At 57.8% G+C, this 19,967-nt stretch overlaps 1 protein-coding gene across 1 annotated transcript in view; it reads right to left on the reverse strand.

Moving 5' to 3' along the window:
- Positions 1-5,975, reverse strand: part of WNT3A (Wnt family member 3A) — a 41,747-nt gene extending 35,772 nt beyond the window's left edge. The window contains exon 1 of the mRNA XM_028095931.1: positions 5,905-5,975. Coding sequence (XP_027951732.1) covers positions 5,905-5,975 — 71 coding nt within the window. The remainder of the gene's footprint in view (positions 1-5,904) is intronic.
- Positions 5,976-19,967: the final 13,992 nt, after the last annotated feature.

A 19,967-nucleotide genomic window follows, 5' to 3' on the forward strand; every position in this document is an offset into this window, starting at 1 on the left:
GGGCCCCAGCTCGTGCGTCACTCGCTTCCCCTCCGGGCCTCAGTCTCCCCTGCTCTCCAGGGAGGTGGTGGGCCACATTCTACCCGAGGCTCTCCCTGAGGGGAGCTGGGCCGTGGCATGGCGGGTCCATCTGCACCTTGGTGTCGGCTGGGCCACTTCTCCAAGAAAGGCTCTGTGCCCCCAGCCCCGCTAACCGCCCTCTCTAGGCCCCACGGAAGCCTGCCACCTCTTCTTGCGTGGCCTTTTACTCCTAGGCCGCGAGGTGCTGCTCCCCCATCTTGTCCTTCGAGGGCACAGAACTCCACGCAGGCCCCGGGGCAGCAGGGAGGTTGGGGCCCACGCTCACCCTGGGTGTCTCTGCAGACAAGGGCCCCAGGCTGGTCCTTTTGGGGACAATGTGTGAGGTCTCACAGAGACATGGGGTTCCCGTCCCCAGACCAGAGCTCTGAGTGTGGGGCTGGTCGGTGGCCCTGTGGACTCAGGGCTGCCCAGGAGGATGGGCGGGCTCTGTCCTCTCTGGACGGAGCTGGCCGTGTGGGAACCTCACAGTGCCGAGGGCTCCAAGGGTGCTGACCTGCTTGGGTCCCCCCCCCGGGGCTGTTTCTCTCTCCACCCTCTGAGGGGTGGGGTGCGGGGGGGCCCCGGTGCCTCCATGCTCCTGCCCCTGCTGCCCAGAAGATCCCTCTCGGAGCTGGTGCTCCCTGGGCCCTGGGAGGGCACGTCGGCGGGGAGCTGCAGGACCCTGGTCATGCTGGGCCACCCCTCCCTGCCTGCAGCCCCCCAGCACCCCCGCGGTCCCGCCAGCTGAGCCGGGATTACTGACACATACTTTGAGCAAGTCCTGGCAGGCGGGCAGAGGCTCCTGTGCCCGCGGCCATGCATTTGCCCGCTTCCCTGGGCGGCAGCGGCACGTTTCTCGGGGAAGGAATGTGGAAGCACCAAAGCGCGAGGCACCTCCCGGGTGTCATCTGGGGAAGCCAGGAGGGAGACTGAGGCAGCACTGCCCAGTGTGTCATGGGGACCCGGCCCCAGAGCTGGGAACTCCGCCAGGGGTGCGGGAACGCTCAGCCATGTCCTCCTGTCCTGGGCACAGCCACCCAGTAGCTTTCTGTGTTTCACAGGAGAGGCGCCATCATTCATCCCCTGGGTCCACAGGGTCTCGCGGAGAAGCTGCAGGGCTGAAGGGTGGAGAAGGGGAAGGACAGACCCCTCGTGGGATTTCACAGCTGGGGACGCAGCTAGCTCTGCAAAGGCGCGGTCAGGGCGCCGGGGCCTCTGCAGGCTGTGCCTTCTTGGGCCTCTTCTCCTGCCCTCCATGACGGGCAGCTCACCACCTCTCGGCATCGTACGGGCATGACTGCCATCCTCAGGAATCCGACCCAGAGCCCACATCCGCTTCCTGAGGCTTCTCGATCCTTCAACCAGGCTTCGAAGGGGGCAGATGCGAAGTCTCCATGTGGCCAGTGCTGGGTGGGCGCGCGTGGAGGGACGGTGGTCCACGGGGAGGAGCCCCCACTCAGGCTTGCCAGCCGACGTGAAGGTGCTTCCCGACCTAACAACTTGGGCTTGGGGTTTTTTTACATTTCTAATCCCTTATTACGAAGTACATAAAGATGCTGCATGAAAAAAGTACATGACACCATGTCATCCCCAAGCGACCCCTGTCTTCAGCTTCTTTCCTGTTTCTTCGTGGACAAGCGTGCCAGGACGGCTCTGGCCTGGGGGCCACTTCCAGTGTGATGGGTACTGTCATTGCCAGTGGGGTTTCCAGGCCCTGCTTTCCCATGCTGGGACGATGGCAGAGCCCCTGGGGGACAGGGCCCCTCCTGCCCTGCAGCCGGAGATCTGATCGAGGACCCACTGCGGGAGGTGTGGCTTTACAGCTCTTCCCTGACGAGACCATTTCCTCCCTAATTGTGCTCCCCAGCTGGTCCTCCGCCACAAAGCATTCTAGCAGGTTTACGCAAATGCCGCAGAAAATCATCTTACAGAAGAGCGAGCCCAGTGAGATGCAGGGACACCTGGGGCCTGGGAGAGACAGTCTTGAGTGTGTGGGCAGCCAGGCAGGGGGAGCGGAGGTGGGGGGAGGCAGGTGCATTGTGCTCTGGAGGGACGGAGAGGAAGGCTGCCTGCCTGGTGGTTCCATACAACAGGTCTCTGACCATGTCCTTGACACCAGGATGGTCACTGGTGGCTCTGTTGGGGGGGGGGGACCCTGCTTCCAGCACCCTGAGGTCCTACGACACCAGAGGGGTCCACCTGCGGTCTGGATTCCTCCGATCCTATGGCCTAGCGACTGTCCTCACCAGCCTCTGGCAGAGAGGCAGAGAAACGGAGAGACAGACAGACAGACACGGACAGGCAGAGGGAGCAGGGAGATTGGAGCAGTGAGGGGCAGGGCCACCCTGGGGAGGGGCGCAGGGGTGCAGACTCACCAGGGGCAGGGCAACTCAGGAGGGAAGTCTTGTGCGGGAGCCCTGCTCGCTGAGAAGCTCAGCCCTCAGGTCAGAGTCATGTGATACGGAACCCCTGCAGCTCTCCCCTCCTCCTCACCCCACAAGGGCACCCCCTCCCCGGAATGCTCCTGGCCGGCCACCCCCTCTGAACTCGAGGTGCACCTGCACCCCACAAGCAGTGGCCACGTGGGGGGGCCCAGGTGGGGGCCGGAGGGGCAGCCGGGGGAGGGCCATGCAGAGAGGAGGCTCTGGAAGGGGGGGGCACTTGTGGCTGACCTGGCCTTCATGGGGGCAAGCAGGGCTTAGGGGCTCTTAGCTGGGAGTCCCCCGGCAGCGAGGATGTGTGTGGGGCGGTGGCTGGGGAGGGCCAGAACCAGGGAGCACTACACTGGGAGCAGGTTCCAGGCTGTGCACCGGACCCAGGGGTGGCCTCGCAGGGGTATGTCCTGGGCCAGCCCAGGTACCGTCTGCGCCAGGGCACAGCCTCTGGGCTGGGGAGCCCGGGTCCGGCGGCCACTGGTGAAGGGCCAGGCAGCTGCCGGCCACTGGGGCTGTAACTGCAGGGCAGTGAGGGTGTGGGGCGGATGGCTGTGGGCAGGCTGCCCAGAACGGGCAGGAACAGCTGGGAATGGGGCAGAGCTGCCTGGTGGGGGGGGGGGGCAAGGGGCCTGGCCTCCTCCTGGAGGGGGCAGGACAGCACCCAGGCTGGCCTGCAGGGCCCAGGCGAGGCCTACGGGGTTACAAGATGCCCTCAGCCCAGCCTCACACACAGGAGGAGGGGGCCCAGAGCGCGCCAGGGAGCGCCGGAGCCTCCTGGGTTCTGGTCCCAGGGTTCTGTGTGTCTTCTTGAGCCTGCTGCCATCCTGTGTTCACAGGGGCCCTCCTGCGTTGCTGGAGCTCCCTGAGAGTCCTTGCCTCCCCAGGGGACAGGGGAGGGGCCTGCCGCCACAGGAGGGGCCCCCAAGGCGCACTCTCAACATGTGGGTCTTGGGACCGTGTGTGTCTCTCTGCGGCTCGGCTGGGACCTGCCCTGGCGCCCCGGGTGAGGGACGTTCCCACAGGCACAGGGGAGCGGGTGGCCCTTGGAATTCCTGCTGCCGCCCGCTCTCCTCTCCCTCCCCCCTCCCACCGGGAGCCACACCAACTTCAAAAGCCTGATTACTGCCGATTTGGGCTGTTTCCTCGCGTTCCCGTCTTCCCACAGGTGAGAAAGACTCCTTACTTTCACTTTTATATGCACGGGGTGGGGAGAGGGGCGGCAGCAGCTTCATCTGGGGGAGGGTTAGGGTGAAACAGAACGACCAATTAGGGAGGCTGGGCGTGAGGGGGAGAAGGTATAAAGAGAGGGTCCCTCAGCCCCACGGGGGGCAGGGAGGGCAGGGAAAGGAGGGGCCGCCGGGGAGGCCCCGCCAGGTGGGGCGTGAACACGGAAAGGCTCTCCCCGGCTATGAAGCCCAGAGTCTCTCTGTGAGCCCTCCTCTCTGCTCCGCCTGTGGGCACCTGGCTCCCTTCCCTGTCCAGCTGGGCTGCGGGCACACCAGCCGTCCCCAGAGGGCCCTGAGCTTGTGTCTGCCAGAGGCACTTCTCCTCAGGAAACAGAATCACGGAGTGGGGGTTCCATGGCACCCCTTCTCTCTGCTGCCAAAGGGCTGCTCTAGACTCTTCTTGGCTGGATTGCCGAGCTGTAGGGCTCCTCCCCACGGACCTGGAAAGTGCAGGGTTGCATTGGAGCGTGTGTGCGGGTCCATTCAGACGCAACACATGTGGCCCAGGTGCAAACGGGGGGGCATACCTGTGTGTGTCTGTGGGGGGGGGGGTAGGTCAAGGCCAGGGAGCCTCAGGGCCAACAGGGCGGAGATCCCAAGGTGTGGGGCAGCCGGGAGGCTGGGGGCAGGGCCCTTCCTTTCGGGAGTAGCGCGGGGGCGAAGGGAGCTTCCTCCTGCGCCCAGGACTGCGGCGGCGGCGGGTTCTAATTAGAAGCCTGCGGGGGGCCGCGGGCCGCGGGGCTCTCTCGAACGTGCTCCCCCCCCCCCGCTCCCTGCGGTCGGCGGGGCAGGCGTCAGTGTCCCCGCAGCCGCAGGCACTGCGGCCCCAGCCCACGCTCCAAGGCGACAGGGCGCTGCAGGTGCGGCGCGCGCCGGAGCGGGCTGCCCGGGTCCCCGAATTGCGGCCCAGCCACATCTCCTAGGTCGTTGAACCGGCCCGGGGCCTCCCCTCCCTCCCACCCGCCCCGCCTGGCTGCGCCTGGACCCGCGTCCCCACCCGAGAGCCCCTGCTACTGAACCATCTCGAAGAGAAAAATTATTATCGGATTAGATGTACTTCGGCTCGCTCGGTTCCCCCCCTTCCCCTCGGCGTAATTATTATAATTCCAGGCAAGCCGTCGGAGAAGGTTCCTGTGTGTGCATGTGCGTGTGTGTGCGCGCGCGCGCGGCCACAAGCATGTGTGTGGGGCGCCTTCTCTCCAACTCTGGGTCTTCTGGCCGCATCCCCCCAACTATGTTGGTCAGATCTTGGGCTTCTCAGAGCGCAACTCCGCACACCACCTCCTCCCCTTCCCCTGCCCCCGAGCTGGCTGACCTTCGCGGGTGGGGGCTCTGCCAAATTAGATACCCAGAGGGAGGGTAACCCTGACTGCCCCCCACCCCCCCAGGCTCCGATATATGTGCGGTGGACCCTCAGGACCCTTTCTTTGGTTTATCTGCATTCCCATCGTCAGATTTCTGAGGTTCTCCCTGAAATGCTCCTCCTCTGGGTGGAGGATGCAACCCCCAGCCTTCTCAAACGTGGGGCCTCACTCAAGAGCCTCCAAACTGGATGCCTTCTCGCTCTCCCACGGCAGCCCCCTTTCCCTCCTGCTCCAGACCGGGGCTGACGGAGAGGGCCGTCGGACACCCCCCTACACACACACACACACACACACACACACACACACACACACACACACTCGGAGCCGGCCCGAGAGGCGGCCGGGACTCCCGGCGGGTCCCGCTGTCTTTACGTAACTGCGCTGCTCCAAGCTGTTCGGTCTTGTCTCATCGACTTTGTTTTAAGGTGTGCGTGTGTGTAAGACACGGTCCTTAAGGAACGTCTCCCTCTCCCCCGCGCTGCACCCGCTCGCCCTCCCGGCTTCCCCTGGCCGCAGGCTGCCTGGCTCTTGGTGCCATCTGTGCGGACCGTGTTCCCGCCTCTCCCCAGCCGCTGCGCCCCTTCCGACGCCGGGGGCCCCTCTAGGCCCGGGACACCAATGTCCCCGGAAGCTCCGACACCCGCGTCCCAGCCCCGGCCCGAACAGGTCGAAAGTGGCCGCCAAGGAAAACAACCCGCCCTCGCCCGCGGAGCCGGAGGGGCAGGGCGCGGGCTCCGGGCCACCGCGGGGCCCTGCCCGAGGGGACGGCGGCTCGCGGCCGCTCCGAGGGAGACCAAGGCGGACGCGAGGAAGACTCACCACCAGATCGGGTAGCTGCCCAGCGCCTGCTTCAGGCCGTAGAGGAATAAGAAGTATCCGAGCAGGGCCATCGCCGGGCGGGAGAGCGCGGAGGGCCGGGAGTCCGCCCCGAGAGCACGGGCGCCGGGGCGGGCCGGGCCCTGGGAGCTGGCGGGCGGCGGCGCTGGGCCCTCCTGCGGCCGCGAGGTGCGCGGGGTGCGCGGGTGTGCGCCGGTGCGCGGGCTCCGAGGGCGGCGCTGCGCCAGGTGGGCCGGCTGCCGGGCGGCGGGCCGGGGCCCGGGGCGGCGCGGGACGGCGGGGGCGGGGCAGCGCCGCGGGGGGCGCCCGCCGGGGCCGGGGCCAGGGCCGGGGCGGGGCGGGCAGGGGGCGGGCAGGGGGCGGGCGGGGCCCTGGAGCTGGGGCGGCGGCGGCCGGCCCCTCCCGTGGCTGCGGGGTGCGCGGGGATGCGCCAGCTCCAAGAGCCGCGCTGGGCCAGGTGGGCCGCTGGTCGGGCGGCAGCCTGGGGCTCGGGACAGCGCGGTCCTCCGGCGCCCCCTCCGAGTTCCGGGGCCGCGCCTGCTCGGAACTCCTGGGCGGCGCGGTGGTGTGGAGCCCCGCGCGCCCTGCGCTCGCCATGGGACGCAATGCCCGGCTCTCGCTCCTGCGGCGGCTCTGTCGTGCGCTCCGTCTCTTGCTCTCAAGGTGGCGGGGCTGCCCTGCCTTTCTTCCATCCCCTTGCCAGGGGCGTCCGTTCGTCCGAGGCCAGCACCTCGAGCCGCTCCTCGCTGGTGCTCTGGGAACGGAGCTGCCCGCTCGGCTCCTCTGCGGACCGCGGCGGCGGCGAAGGCGGCCTGCCGTGGGGACCGTGGCTGGGTGGGCGGCCAGGCTGCGGCCCCTCAGCAGAGGGTCAAGATCGGGACACGGGCGGTCGGGAGCGCAGGTGTGGACGCCTCCGCGTTCTCCCCCACACCCCACCAGGAAAGAGGACGCCCAGTCCCTGGCGCTTCCCAGCCAAGGCAGTGCAGCCCAGCCTTCCTCACTCTGGGACCTCCACCCTCGGGGTCTGCCCAGCGCTGCTAGTCTCTTCAGCCAGAAGGGGTGTCTAACAATTTAGGTAAGCCTTATGATTTAGTTGGTGGCAGAAGGGCAGACCAGAGAAGGAAGGTGAATTATCCAACGTCTCAAGGAGCAGCTAGCCAGTACCCACCCTGCGGTCCACCTCGAAGCCCCGCTTGCGCCTTCTGGGGTAGGCGAGAGGGACACCAGGGGAGTTTTCCTGGGGAAGGGAAGACCAAATCCTGAACTCTCCGCAGCTTCCTCTGGGCACATGGTAACAGGGGAGAGGGTCTTCGCGCCCTGCCGGGTGGGAGACCAGTCCGTCTCAATCCGCTGTGTGGTAAACACAGCAGGAATTCCTGTCCCTGCTTCGGAGGTGAGGGGAGCAGAACTGCAGCTAGAAATCCCAACTCCGGGCTCTTCCATGATGTGTCTTTTCTTGTGGACCACCCGCTCCTCTCACAAGTGCCCTCAGGCCGTGCCTCGCAACCTGGTCTGCAGTGTGGGGGCCCCATGGAGAGGTGGTGGGGTAGGCATGTGGCCCCTTCTCTGGGCAGGGGTGGCTATGCGAGCCTCCAGGTTTGGTGCTGAGAACCAGAGGCATGCTGCCCCCACCCGCCATGGTTTCCCCATCTGCGAGGTAGGCTAGCCTCAGGGGAGGGTCACCCGGGTGACCCGTCAGGAGTCTCTTCCCGGGTAGGGAACGAGAGCCCTTCTCTTTCAAGGAAACTTTCCTCCACACCGCCTTTGGGATCCAGTTAAGTCTATGCATGCCCGGACCCTCTACCCGCCCCCCTCCCCCAGTCACTGCAAGCCCCCCACCTGCAGCGGGAAGGAGGGAAGATTCTGGAATGAAGTGGGGTGGGCGGGAGGGGAGCTGGCTCACCCTCCTCTGGACTTCCCCTCTCTCTCAGCGAAAATCCCACCCAATTATCGCATTACCGGGGACCTGGGCTGTGTGAGTGGGGTGGGGGCCCAAGCTGAGGCAGCAGGCTCCCGCCCTCACCTCCCCAGCTATGGGGCCAGGGGATTAGAGCCTTTATGGGGAGCTCCCAGAGGCTGCTGGCTCTGTGCACACAAAGGGGTTAGAAACCCAGCCAGGGCAGGCTCTATGCAGAATGGAGCTGGTGGGCACAGTCTCCTCACCTGCCAGGCCCCTCTGGGCTTCCCGTGCCCCTGCCTCTGCTGCGCAGGTGATGGGGAGGGGAGAGTGAGCTGGGCAGCCCCCTGTGGTGCAGGGGAGAGAGTGAAGAGCTCCCTGAGGATGTGCATCTTGGCATGTGTTCGGTGGCGGCCCTTCCTCCCCCCACCGCGGTCTTGGTGAGAGTCTTGGCCTCTCTCTTTGAATGCAGAGACGAGGGGAGCAGGACCTTGGAGGGAAGGCTGGCCTGGTGGGGCATCCTGGGTCCAGATGGCAGGGACCACCAGCCCTCTGGGGATCCTGGGAGGCTCACATAGAGGGGCAGTGGGGGCTCGGGAGTCTGTTTCCCAAGACCCCAGAAGCATGGGGGTGGGGTGGTGTTCTTTCCAGCTCCCTGATCTTCAGCCGGAAATTCTGCAGCCTGGCATGAGGGTAGAGGGCAGTCTGGCAAGTCTGCTCGGGTGCCGCTGCTCGGTCGGTGCCTGCCACGGGGCCTGGGCCTGGCTCCCTGGCTCTTGGCTGCGCCCCCTGCTGTCGCACAGGGGGCGCTTCCTTGGTGGACTGCGCCACAGATCTGCCAAAGTACTCCCCCTTTATGGATGACCTGGGTGGAAGGGTCCCACAGTGGGCTCCCAAAGGCCCCGGAATAGGCCCCTGGGGGAAGAAGGCACAGGCCCAGGAGCTCCTGGAGGCCAGATGGGAGGGCAGTTTGCTTTGTGAGGTAGTGAGCTCCCTGTCTGCGTCAGGTATCAGGGGTCAGTCTTTACTGTCCTGGGGAGGGGGAGCCAGGACGTCAGACCCTCCCAGTCTACACGCTTGCTTCCTGGCAGGGGAGGGTCTGGGCAGCCGGAGGGCTGGAGGCCTGGAGCCCTGAGGCTGTGAACGCAGAGGGCCTGCAGGTGGGCCAGGATCCACCCAGGGGTCACCCAAGGACAGCCGTTTGCACTCAGAGCTGGACCTTCTGTCCCTCATCAGCCTTCACAGAACCCAGGCCCAAAGAAACGCCTCATTGCTGGGCTTAGCAAGCGACTCGGTCCGAACACTGAGCAATCATCGGGAGGTCTTTGGAGAAAGTGGGTTCAGAATTCATTCTCCCGTTACTGCGGCAGCCGGGAGCCCAGCGGGGACCATCGGTGTCTCTCCAGCAGGTGACACTACTGCTGTGTGTCCTGAGCACCGGAAATATCCCCCGGCACCCTGGGGATCTGCTGGGGCACGCCAGGGTGCCGTGGCACACAGAGTGGGAACCATGGCTCTAAGGACGGTGGTGGGGGGCTGGGGGAGGTTGAGGTCTGCCATCACCACTGACTCGCAGTTTCCCTCTCGTGTTGTGCTCTAAGCGCCTCCTCTCCAGCCCAGATCTGCATCAAATTTTCATCCCTTCTTGGTTTCCGAAAGATTCTCCATGTAAACTTAGGCTACCCCCTCGGACGCCGTCTCTGAGGCCCGTTGGGTGTAGTGACGATGCCCCGCGCTCTGGAGCCCTGGTCCCACCCAGCGCCCCAGGGCCACATGCAAGGAAGCTCAGAGCGGCTCACGGCCAACTTTCCCCATGCCCCAGGGGGACTCCAGGCAGGATGGGGGTCTCTGTGGGTTACATGAGCCACAAAAGTAAGTCCCTCCAGATCTGAGTGGGGGGCTTCGGGGCCTCGAGGTGGGGCAGAGAGGGGGTGCGTGGGGGGTGTTCCCACGGGGAGCACGTGTGGTCGTGTGGTTCGCCTCCGTGTGCTGGGGTTCTCTGAGAGAGGGAGCTTGCCCAAGTTTGGGGCAGTCCTTCGGGGAACCAACCTACCCACCGCAAGTTATCCTCCACGGTGGGTGCTCCCCCCACCTCTGGCCGAGACTGAAGCCCTCTGCACAGAGGAACCGGGTGCAGGGTGGTGACAGGGAGTCAGGAGCATCTGGACCCCTCCTCCAGGGACCTCCATGCCTTTCCACTGGGGGATCACCAGCCGTGCAGCCTGCACCTTGGGGTGTCCTGTGGGAGGCTGCCATCAAAGATCTGGAGAGGGAATGTCCCCCACGACCCAGACTCCTGTGTGCATTCTGCGGTGTGCAGCCCTTGCTCATGTGTCTCACGGCCTGGGCACCCCAACCTCCTGCCCCCTGGCTCCAATTAAGACATGGCCACCTAGCAGGTGTGGCAGACCCCATGCCGCTCGCAGCTTGCATTATTCTTGAGTCAGTCGGATGGGCGGAAGTGGCCTGGTGATGTGGGAATTTGGGGGAGAAGGGTGGAACCCCAGAGTCACAGAGGGGGCACCAGGTTCTAGCTCCCCTAGTAACCATGCTGTGCGTTGTCCTTGAAGGAGCGAGCTGGTGTCACCCAGCCACAGAGTCATGGGACCCAAAGCAGCTGGGAAGAAGATCATTGGATCTCTGCATCCTCTGATTCCCAACGCAGGAAGCCACGGATGGAGAGTCTTAGAACCGTAAAGAGCAGAATGTGGGGGTAAAAATCAGCACAGTGGAGTTGCCATCCGGTCATCACCGCCGCGGGCACTGTGAGTTTGCTGTCCTGGAGTCTTGGCTTCCCGTGGGGAGCCACTGGGGCCTCGCTCACCTGCAAAATGACGGCAGCCTTTTTGTCCCACGGGCTGTTTGTCGCAGCTGCACTTCTGGGCCGACGGCGCCACCACGTGGAGATGCTGAGTGAGGTGTTGCGGACCAGGAGCCAGGGTCACTTCTAGGTCCCCCACCTGCAGGTGTCTGGGCTCAGCTGTGGGTGGAGCAGGCCCAGCCCCTCCTCAGCCCTCGGCGTGCCTGACCCCCATATGTGGATGTCTCTCCTCCTGGTTACAGTGGTGCCCACAGCCCCGGCCGGTCTGCATTAGGTGCAGAGGGCAACCTGCTTGATCCTGAGATGAGTCGAGACGGTGGTGTCACTACCCTCAGGGCATGAATCACAGCTCAGGCCCCCTGGGGGCCAAGATTGAGGTTCATGGGGTAGCGGTTCAGAGCGTCCAAGTAGGACATGGCCTGGGTGGTGGCATTCTTCCTGCGCTGCCCATGACCTGCCCACAATCTCCGACTCCCTCCACACCAAGATTCCCACTCCTTCTGTGCACCCCAGGGCCACCTGTGGGCCCCATAAGCAAAAGCAGAGGAAGTATGCATCCCTCGACCACCCCTCCCCAGGCTGAGGAAGTGGGGTGTCACCTCCCCACACCTCCTGCCCAGCTTCCCCATCAGCTTCTCTCCTGCCCAAGAGGAGAGTGTTTCCAGCTGGTCCAGAAGACTCAGGAAAGCATGTGTTCCCATGTCCTAACTCAGCAGCCATCCCCTGCCTCTGAATCTTCCACCTGCTCTATAGTCGAGCTCCTTCCTCTTAGTCTAGAAGCCAGATGCTACTTTAAATGGTATTATTTCTTCTCCTTTCCAGTTCCATTACTTGTTGCGACGGTGTAGAAATACCACTGATTTCAGTACATTGAATGTGTATCCTTCCTAAACTCACTTGTTAGTTCTAGTGGTCTTTTTTCATAGATTCTGTATGATTTTCTACACAGACATGGTGTCAACTGTGAGTAAAGACAGTTGTACGTTTCACTTTCAATTCTGGATACCTTTCATTTCTTTTTCTTGCCTTATTACACTGGCTAGAAATGCCAGGACAGTGCTGAATAAAAGTGGTGAGGGTCAATAACCTGGTTCTCTTCTCGATTTGGAGGCACAAGTATGCACTGTTTCATTTAGTATGATGTCAGTGGCAGGTTTTTTATAGATGCCCTTTATCAGGTTGCGGAAGTTCTCTTGTATTCCTAATGAGCTGAGTTTTTATCCAAATGTCAGAGTTTGTCCACTGATTTTCTTCATGTATTGAGACAATTGATGGTTTTTATTTTTTTAGTCTGTTAATATATCTAATTGTATTAACTGATGTTCAAATATCAAACCAACCTTGCATTCCGGGGATAAATCCCATTTGGTCATGATGCACTGTCCTCTTTTTTTTTTTATTAAAGATTTTATTTATTTGTTTGAGAGAGAGAGAGAGAGAGAGCATGAGAGGGGGGAGGGTCAGAGGGAGAAGCAGACTCCCCGCCGAGCAGGGAGCCCGATGCGGGACTCGATCCCGGGACTCCAGGATCATGACCTGAGCCGAAGGCAGACGTTTAACCAACTGAGCCACCCAGGCGCCCTACTGTACTCTTTATATATTGTTCAATTGGATATGCTAAAACTTAGTTAAGAATTTCTGCATCTGTATTCATGAGAGATATTGTTCTGGTATTCTCTTTTCTTGTAATATCTGTCTGATTTAGGCATCAGGATAATTCTGGCCACATGGACTACTTAGGAATATTACAACCACTTTAATGTTCTGGAAGAGTTTGTGGAGAATTGTTAGCATTTTTCCTGAATGATTAGTAGAACATGTGCTGATCAGCACCCAGGGAGGACTTGAGGGAGCACTCTGCAGATCTCAGGAGTGCTGTCCATGCAGTTCTGTCTTCTCCGGTGCTCAGTCTTGTGAGCTCCAGCCAGCCTGGATTCCTGGGCTCCCAGCTTGGTCTCCTTAGCTCCAGGAAGGCTGCAGCTCCCACTGGGTCCTCCTCCCTGTTGCAGCGGGCACTGTCCCCGGTTGGCCTGGCAATTGTAAGGCTTACCTCTTTTAGGGATCACTGTCCTGCATTGTTTGACACTCACTTTCTGTGGTTTCATATATTTTCCCCATTAGTTTTCTTTCTTTGTTGTTTTTTGATATAAGAAGGTAAATCCATTCCCTATTACTCTGCCTCGGATGGAAGCATTGATTTTACTTCTGCTAGTGGATGTGAAGTGGTAGCTCATTGTGGTTTTCATTTTCATTTTTTCTTTTTTTAAAAGATTTTATTTATTTATTTGACAGAGAGAGACACAGCGAGAGAGGGAACACAAGCAGGGGGAGTGGGAGAGGGAGAAGCAGGCTTCCTGCTGAGCAGGGAGACCAATGTGGGGCTCGATCCCGGGACCCCGGGATCATGACCTGAGCCGAAGGCAGATGCTTAACGACTGAGCCACCCAGGTGCCCCCATTTGCATTTTTTTCTAATGACATTTGTGTATTTTCTTACTTTGAAGAATCTGTTTGAATGTTTTACATATTGTTTTTTTTGAGATTTTTGTCTATTTTTTATTTGTAGGAATTCTTCATACATCCTGGATGCAAGTCCTTTGTGTGTGTGTGTGTGTGTGTGTGTGTGTGTGTGTGTGTGTGTGTGTGGTTTCATGAAATTTTACCACGTGTGTAGAACCACCACTGCAATCTTATGAAACTACTCCATCACCTCGAAAACCTCCCTCTGTGGCTCTACCACCGATGTGTTCTCCATTCTCAGTACTGTCCTTTTAAGAATGTCATGATACCGCATGTGACCCTTTGAGGCTGCCTTCTTTCCCACAGCATAAGGCCTTTGATCTTCATTCGCATTATTGTATTTATGAATCCTTCATTCCTTTTTGTTGCTGGGGAGTATTCCACTATATGGAGGCACCATGTTTATTTGCCCATTGAAGGACATTTGGGTTTTTGCCAGTGTTTGGCAACCATGAATAGAGCTGCTACAAACTTTAGTGTACATGTTTTTTGTGTGAACAAAAGCTCTATTTCTCCAGGAATAAATACCTAGCAGTGGGATTGATGGGTCACATGGTAAGTGTGTATTTAACTTTATACGAGACTCTGCCAATCTGTTTTCCAGAGTGGCCGCACCATTTTGCATTCCCACCAGCACAGACAAGTTCCAGTTGCTCCACATTCTTGGTAACACTTTGCATTTTATTGTCAGGGTTTTTGGTTTTATCTTCATTGTTTCAAGAGGTGTGTACTCATTGCTTGTTGTGGTCTTCACGTACATTTCCCAATGGCTACTGCTGGTGAGCATCTCTGCATGGACCAATCTGCCTTCTGGGTATCCTGCTTGGTGATGTATCTTTTCAAATCTCTTACGCACTAAAAAACACTTTTTATTTAAAAATAACCATAGTTTCTGGGGTACCTGGGTGGCTCACTCAGTTAAAATTTCAACACTTGGTTTCAGCTCAGGTCCTGATCTCAGGGTCTTGGGATCTAGCCCAGCATCAGGCTCCGCACTCGGTGGGGAGTTGGCTTCTGCTCTCCCTCTCCCTCTGCCCCTTCCCCCGTCATACACACACACACACACACACACACATTCTCTCTCTCTCTCTCTCAAATATATAAACACCTCTTTAAAAGTAAATAAATAAAATGACTATAGATCCACAAAAAATAGTACATAAAGTTTCCAGGTGCCCTTCATTTACTTTCCCTCCATGGCTACATTTTATGTAATTATAGTACAGTGTCAAAATCAGGGAATTGGCATTGGTATGATGTCTGTTAGCTTTTCTCATTTCACCTGCATTTCATCACCACCACCACAGCCAAGATATGGACCTCTTCCATCACCACACAGCTCCCCTTCGGATTCCTCATTTATAGACCCACCCGCCCCTCCCCTCAAATCCCTACCCTGGCACCACAAATCTGTTTTTCATCTCTATAATTTCATCATTTCACAAAGGTTGTATGCATGGAATCATACAGCATATGGCTAGTTCAGATCGGCTTTTGCACTCAGCATAATGTTCTTGAGATCCATTTAAGCTGTCGTGTGAATCAATAGTTATTTTTTTATATTGGTAAGTACTACATTGAATGGGTATACTAGAGTTGGATTAACCATTCACTTACTTAGGGATATTTTGGTTGTTTGTGTTGTTTTAGTTATAACAGATAAAGTAGGCCATTTACTTTTAATGTAATTGTTGATATGTTTTGGCTTATGTTTGCCACATTATTTTCTTTTCTGTTTGTTCCCTCTGTTTCTGTTTTCTTCTTCATACATTGCTGTGGGTTACTTGAACACTTTTTAAAATTCCATTTTAGTTTATCTACTGTGCTTTTTAGTGCTTGACTTTGTAAAGCTTTTTTACTGGTTGGTCTAGGTATCTCATTTTGTATATATAACATCACAGTCTGCTGGAGTAGACATCTTGCCAATTTGAGTACAGTGTAGAAAATTTACATTCCTTTTCCTTTCCCAAACATTGTACTGGTTCAAGAACATCCTTTTGCCATCCCTCATTTATGATATAATTGTCTTAATTGTTTCCTCTTCAAACTTTGAGAACCATACCACACAATCTTTTAACTTTTGCTCAAACCATCAAACACAATTTAGAAAACTCAAGAGGGGGAGGAAATCCTATTGTATTTACCAAATTTTTACTCATTCTTCTTTCATAATATTCCTTGATTCCGTCCATCATTTCCTTTGTGTTCCATGACCTTCTTTTAACCATCTTTTCCGAGTGGGTCAACTGGGGACCCATTCTTTTCATTTTCCTTCCCTAGCAATACCTTCATTTCCTCTTCATTACAGAAGGATTTTTTTGGCTGACTATAGAATTCTAGGTTGACAATACTTTTCTCTTAGTGCTTGAAAAATATGCCACTTCCTTTGGCTTCTGTGGTTTCTAATGAGAAATACACCACAATTTGAATGGTTTTCCCTGGTTGGTAAGGTGTCTCTTTCCTCTTGATGCTTTAAAGATTTTTTCTTTGCCTTTAGCTTTCCAAGTTTGACTTTGATGGGTCCTGGTGGGCATTCTTCCCACTGATCTGGTCAGGATTTGCTCAGCTTCGCAAATCTGTAGGTTTATGTCTTTTGCCAACTTTCTCAGCCTGGCCCTCTTTCTCCTGTCTTTGCAGAATCCCAGTGACACAGGAGACCTTCTGTTGTCCACGGGTCCCTTGGGGGCTCTGCTTTTTTCTGTCTGTTTTCTTTCTGCTGTTCAGATTGGATGCTTTCCATTGTTCTGTCTTCACATTCCCTGATTCTTTTTTCTGTCCTCTCTCTGTTCAGCTGTCAAGCCCATGCTTTGAGGTTTTTATTTAGTAGCATTTTTTTTTTTCAGTTCTACAATTTCTGTTTGGTTCTTGTTTATATCTCCTATTTCTTGGCTGACAAATTTCCCCCCATTTATTTCTAGTACATTTGTAATTGCTCTGAAGCACTTTTCTGATGGCTTTGTTAAATTCCTTGTCAGGTAAGTTCATTTTGGCATCTCCTGATTGCCATTCAGGTTGAGGATTTCCTGGTTCTTGGCAGCCTGAGTGTAGTGTGCTACGTTCAAGTCTGTTGGCCCATTGTGACACCAGCCAGTAGGAACAGGGAGGCGCTGCTCACTGCGGCCAGGGGGGCGATGTGGCTCCTCACCACACCCCCCTGCTCCCCACATGGCCTCTGCCTGTGCCAAAAGGATGAGGTGGGGGCTCATAACCTCTGGGCACTGCTCTCTTGTTCATGTTCCATATCACCTCCTTAAGCAGTGTGTCATGCTCCTTCTGCATCAGATGGCGATGGTGTCCAGGGGCCTCTGGTCAGAGATGGCTGGCATTTCAGGTCTGAGGGCTCCAGCCCCCCGTCAGGTAGTGTGAGCTGGGAAGGCCGGAGCCAGCCCTGGTCTGGGTCAATCCGTGAGTCTAAGAGGATGGCCCAGGTTGAGCTCCAGAGCAACAGGCCCAAGGCAGTCACAGTGCCCACTCTCTCTCCACACTCTGGTGTGGTAGAAACTGACACTCAGGGAAACACAAGACCAATGTCTCCACCTGCAGAGGGCCCCAGGTGGCCCACACCTGTTTGTATCCACCCCACCCAGAGCCCTCAGACGGCCCTGGGATTAGTCCATCTAGGTACACGAGACGCAGGGGTCAAGATCCACACCGGTGTCTGTGCTCAAGGGGCAGATGTAGACAATGGAAAGAGCAGAGGTGAGACACTGCAGGTATTCCTACCTGATGGTGAAGTGGAGAAGACTGCCAAGGGCACCCTCATAGCAAAACCTCCTTGAGGTCACTGCTGCAGGGCACCCAAGGGAACAGGGAGGCCTGGTGCTGTGCGGGGTGATCCTGAGAGCACCTGCGAGATAGGGGTCAGGTCTGGGTCGTGTGCCGTCAGTAACTGGGGCCCTGGCCGTCTTTGTGGAGGTGGGGCAGAGTGGGGGCTGGAGGGAGGGAGTGGTCAGTGCAGCCTGGGGAGAAATGCCGCTCCCATCGCCTCTGCTTGCTGGAACCCTAAGTGAAAATCAACATGGAAAGTCAGGTGTGGAGCCCCTTGACCAAAGCTCAGCACAGGTGTGTCAGTGTTCTGTTGACATGTAACAAATCAGCACAACAAAACTCATGCATTACACCAGTCTGTAGATGGAGTCTGGGCACAGTGTGGCTGGGTCCCCTGCCCTGGGTCCCACCAGGCAAAACCAAGGGGGCAGGCAGGCTGTGTCCTCATCTGGGGGCTGGGCTGCAGGAGCTGCCCCGAATCCCCCTGCAACACTGGCAGAACCGGTGTCCTTGTGGTTCTACGGCTGAGGTCCCTGTTGTCTCAGTGCTCTCAGCAGCTAAGAACCATCCTCCTGTCCTGGCCACTCACACATTTCCACTCTCTGTGACCTCTAGGAGGACTGGTCCCAGCTACAGGATCACCTGATGAAGCGAGACCTACTTGGACACTCAGCTCTTTTCAAAGTCACCTGGTCAGTAACCTGGCCCCATTACACTCACAGGTTCACCTCCACTCAAGGGTTGAGGCCTCTCTAAGGTGTGCACACCTGGGATTGGGAACCTTGGGGACACCCTGGAACACTGCTCACCATGCTGGCCTTGGAAACCGATGCTGCTTGTCTATGTCAGAGTAATGCACGGAGCTTGGATCTTCCAGGCAAGAGTGGGTTGTGCACTTTCACTGGGGTGGTTTCTGACAACGAGGTCCCTGGTTCTAAGAGTTTGGGGGCAAGGCTTCTCAGAGCAGGTGCTTCTGCAGATGGACATGCAAGGCCACAGGCTCACGTGGCCTCTCCCTGCACCTTGGGGCTGCTGTGTCCAGGCATCTTGGGTGCTAGCTGGGTTCTGTGGCTGTGGTGTGGTGCACTGTCTGTCTTGTTGTAGGTGTCCTTAGTCTCTGGAATCCAGGGCTGACTTTGTGAGATGGGGGCTGCACCTTGTTTTGATTTGCCATGCTGATGGCTGTCTTTCCTCCACTCCAACCTTGATATTGATGACCAATGCAACACCTCACGTGTCACGTTGCTGGTGCTCCTGTCTGAGCCAAGCAAGGGCAGCCCAGCCTTGAGGTCACCTGGCTCCCAGCCTCGCATGCCCATGAGTGTCAGAAGGCCTGCCTGCAATACCTGCAGGGCGGGCGGGAGCCTCGCTGGCTTCCTGCTCCCGTGCTCGCTCTGCAGTCTGATCTTAGTGCTGAGCCTGAGTGACCCCGCTGTGGGCCCCCCGACGCGTGTGTGTCCTCTGCTTCCCTGGTGTCTGACGGACCCCTCGCCCGGGCCTCGCTCACCACCCTGCTGACCTCCAGCACCCCACGTGCCGCACCCCAAAGCTGCTCAGAGCTCGTCCCTCACTGCCTTCTGGGCTGGAGCAGGGGTTGCTGTCCCAGGGAAGCTCTCTCTGACCCCCGACAGCTCTTCCCGGGTCTAAGCTCCCTGTGCCGAGTGGCACCACGTGGGTTCTCCCTGTCGTCTACGTAGCTGCCTGTCATCCATCTATCGATTTATCTATTCATCCCTCAATCTATATTATCTATCTAATTATCTATGGGCCTCTCTACCTACCACTGATCTATCAATCTATTTATTATCTATCATGTACCATGTATCATCTAGCATGACCTATCATCTGTCAATCAATCTACCGAACTCCTGTCTCTCTATCCATCTGACTTACTGTCTCCCCACAGTAGAGCAGAAGAGGGCAATATTTGGCTTGCCTGTTCCCTGCTGGATCACCAGTTCCTGCCACAGGCTGCAGCCCTTCGCATATGATAAATACTTGTTAATCGAGTGAGCAAATGCACGCAAAGGAGCACTGACCAGCAGGACCCCCTGCTGCATACTCTGAACCTGGGCTACTCACTCCGGAAGCTGCCGGCCACAGTCGCTTCCAGGCACCCAGCATGTGGCCAGTGCTGCTGAGGACCTCAGCGTTTAGCTTTAGCCAGTTTTAATGAATTTTAACTTACATTTAAGTAGCCACATGCAGCAGGCGGCTGTAGCTCTACGGTGCTTGGCAGGGGCCTGGCATGCCAGCAGCATCTGCTGAAGGTCCACTGTCCCCCCACGAAGGAGTCGGCCAGTGCTTTGTTTGCAGTGACCCCTTGAGATTCAGTCCTGGAAGGAACCTACCCACGGGCTGCCCAGGCTGCTCCCCAGTCCCGCAGGGGGGCCCTTTGTCTACTGTGTTCTCCCATACATGCCTGAGAGAAACCCCCAGCTTTGTGGGTGCCGGGCACAAAAGCATATGTCAGCTTGCTGGGACCCGTGTGTGGTTTGTGATGGGGGCACAAGGAGCTGCCATGTGTGGGGTTGTCGAGCCTCTGCCAGGTCCAGCTCTTCTTCTGGGAAGTGTGCCCTGCCCTGGGACGTCTCTCCCTGAGGTCTGAGGCCCCAGGTCCCTGATCCAAGCACAGGCACCCTCAGCTGCCTTCGGTCAGATGAGAACGCCACCGCAGGGAGCTCACCTGTGCTCAGGCTGTGGGCCTCACGAGTCTGGTTGAGGTGCACAGCACATAGCAGAGAGATGCTCGGCAGGACCCTGGGCTCGAGGACATTTCTGACATCCACCCACTGTCGATGCTGCTGGGGCATGGCAGGGAACACAGACGCCAATGCCACATCTTGGCAGGGTCTTACCCTCCTGGGCATGCCATGGAATAGAGAACCACGGAATGTCAGCTCAGACACCTGGGCTTCACGCCTTGCGGGTGGGCAGTTGAGGCCTCGAGGCTTGATAGATGCAGCAGAGTGCGTGGCCTGGGCCGTGCCTCCTTCCTCCCTTGGATCAGGGCCCTCCAGTGGCTTCAGTTTACCCAAAT

This window comes from Eumetopias jubatus, unplaced genomic scaffold, assembly GCF_037043125.1.
Source record: "Eumetopias jubatus isolate StellerSeaLion01/CBP00866 unplaced genomic scaffold, mEumJub1_p1.0 scaffold_30, whole genome shotgun sequence".
Lineage (NCBI taxonomy): Eukaryota > Metazoa > Chordata > Mammalia > Carnivora > Otariidae > Eumetopias > Eumetopias jubatus.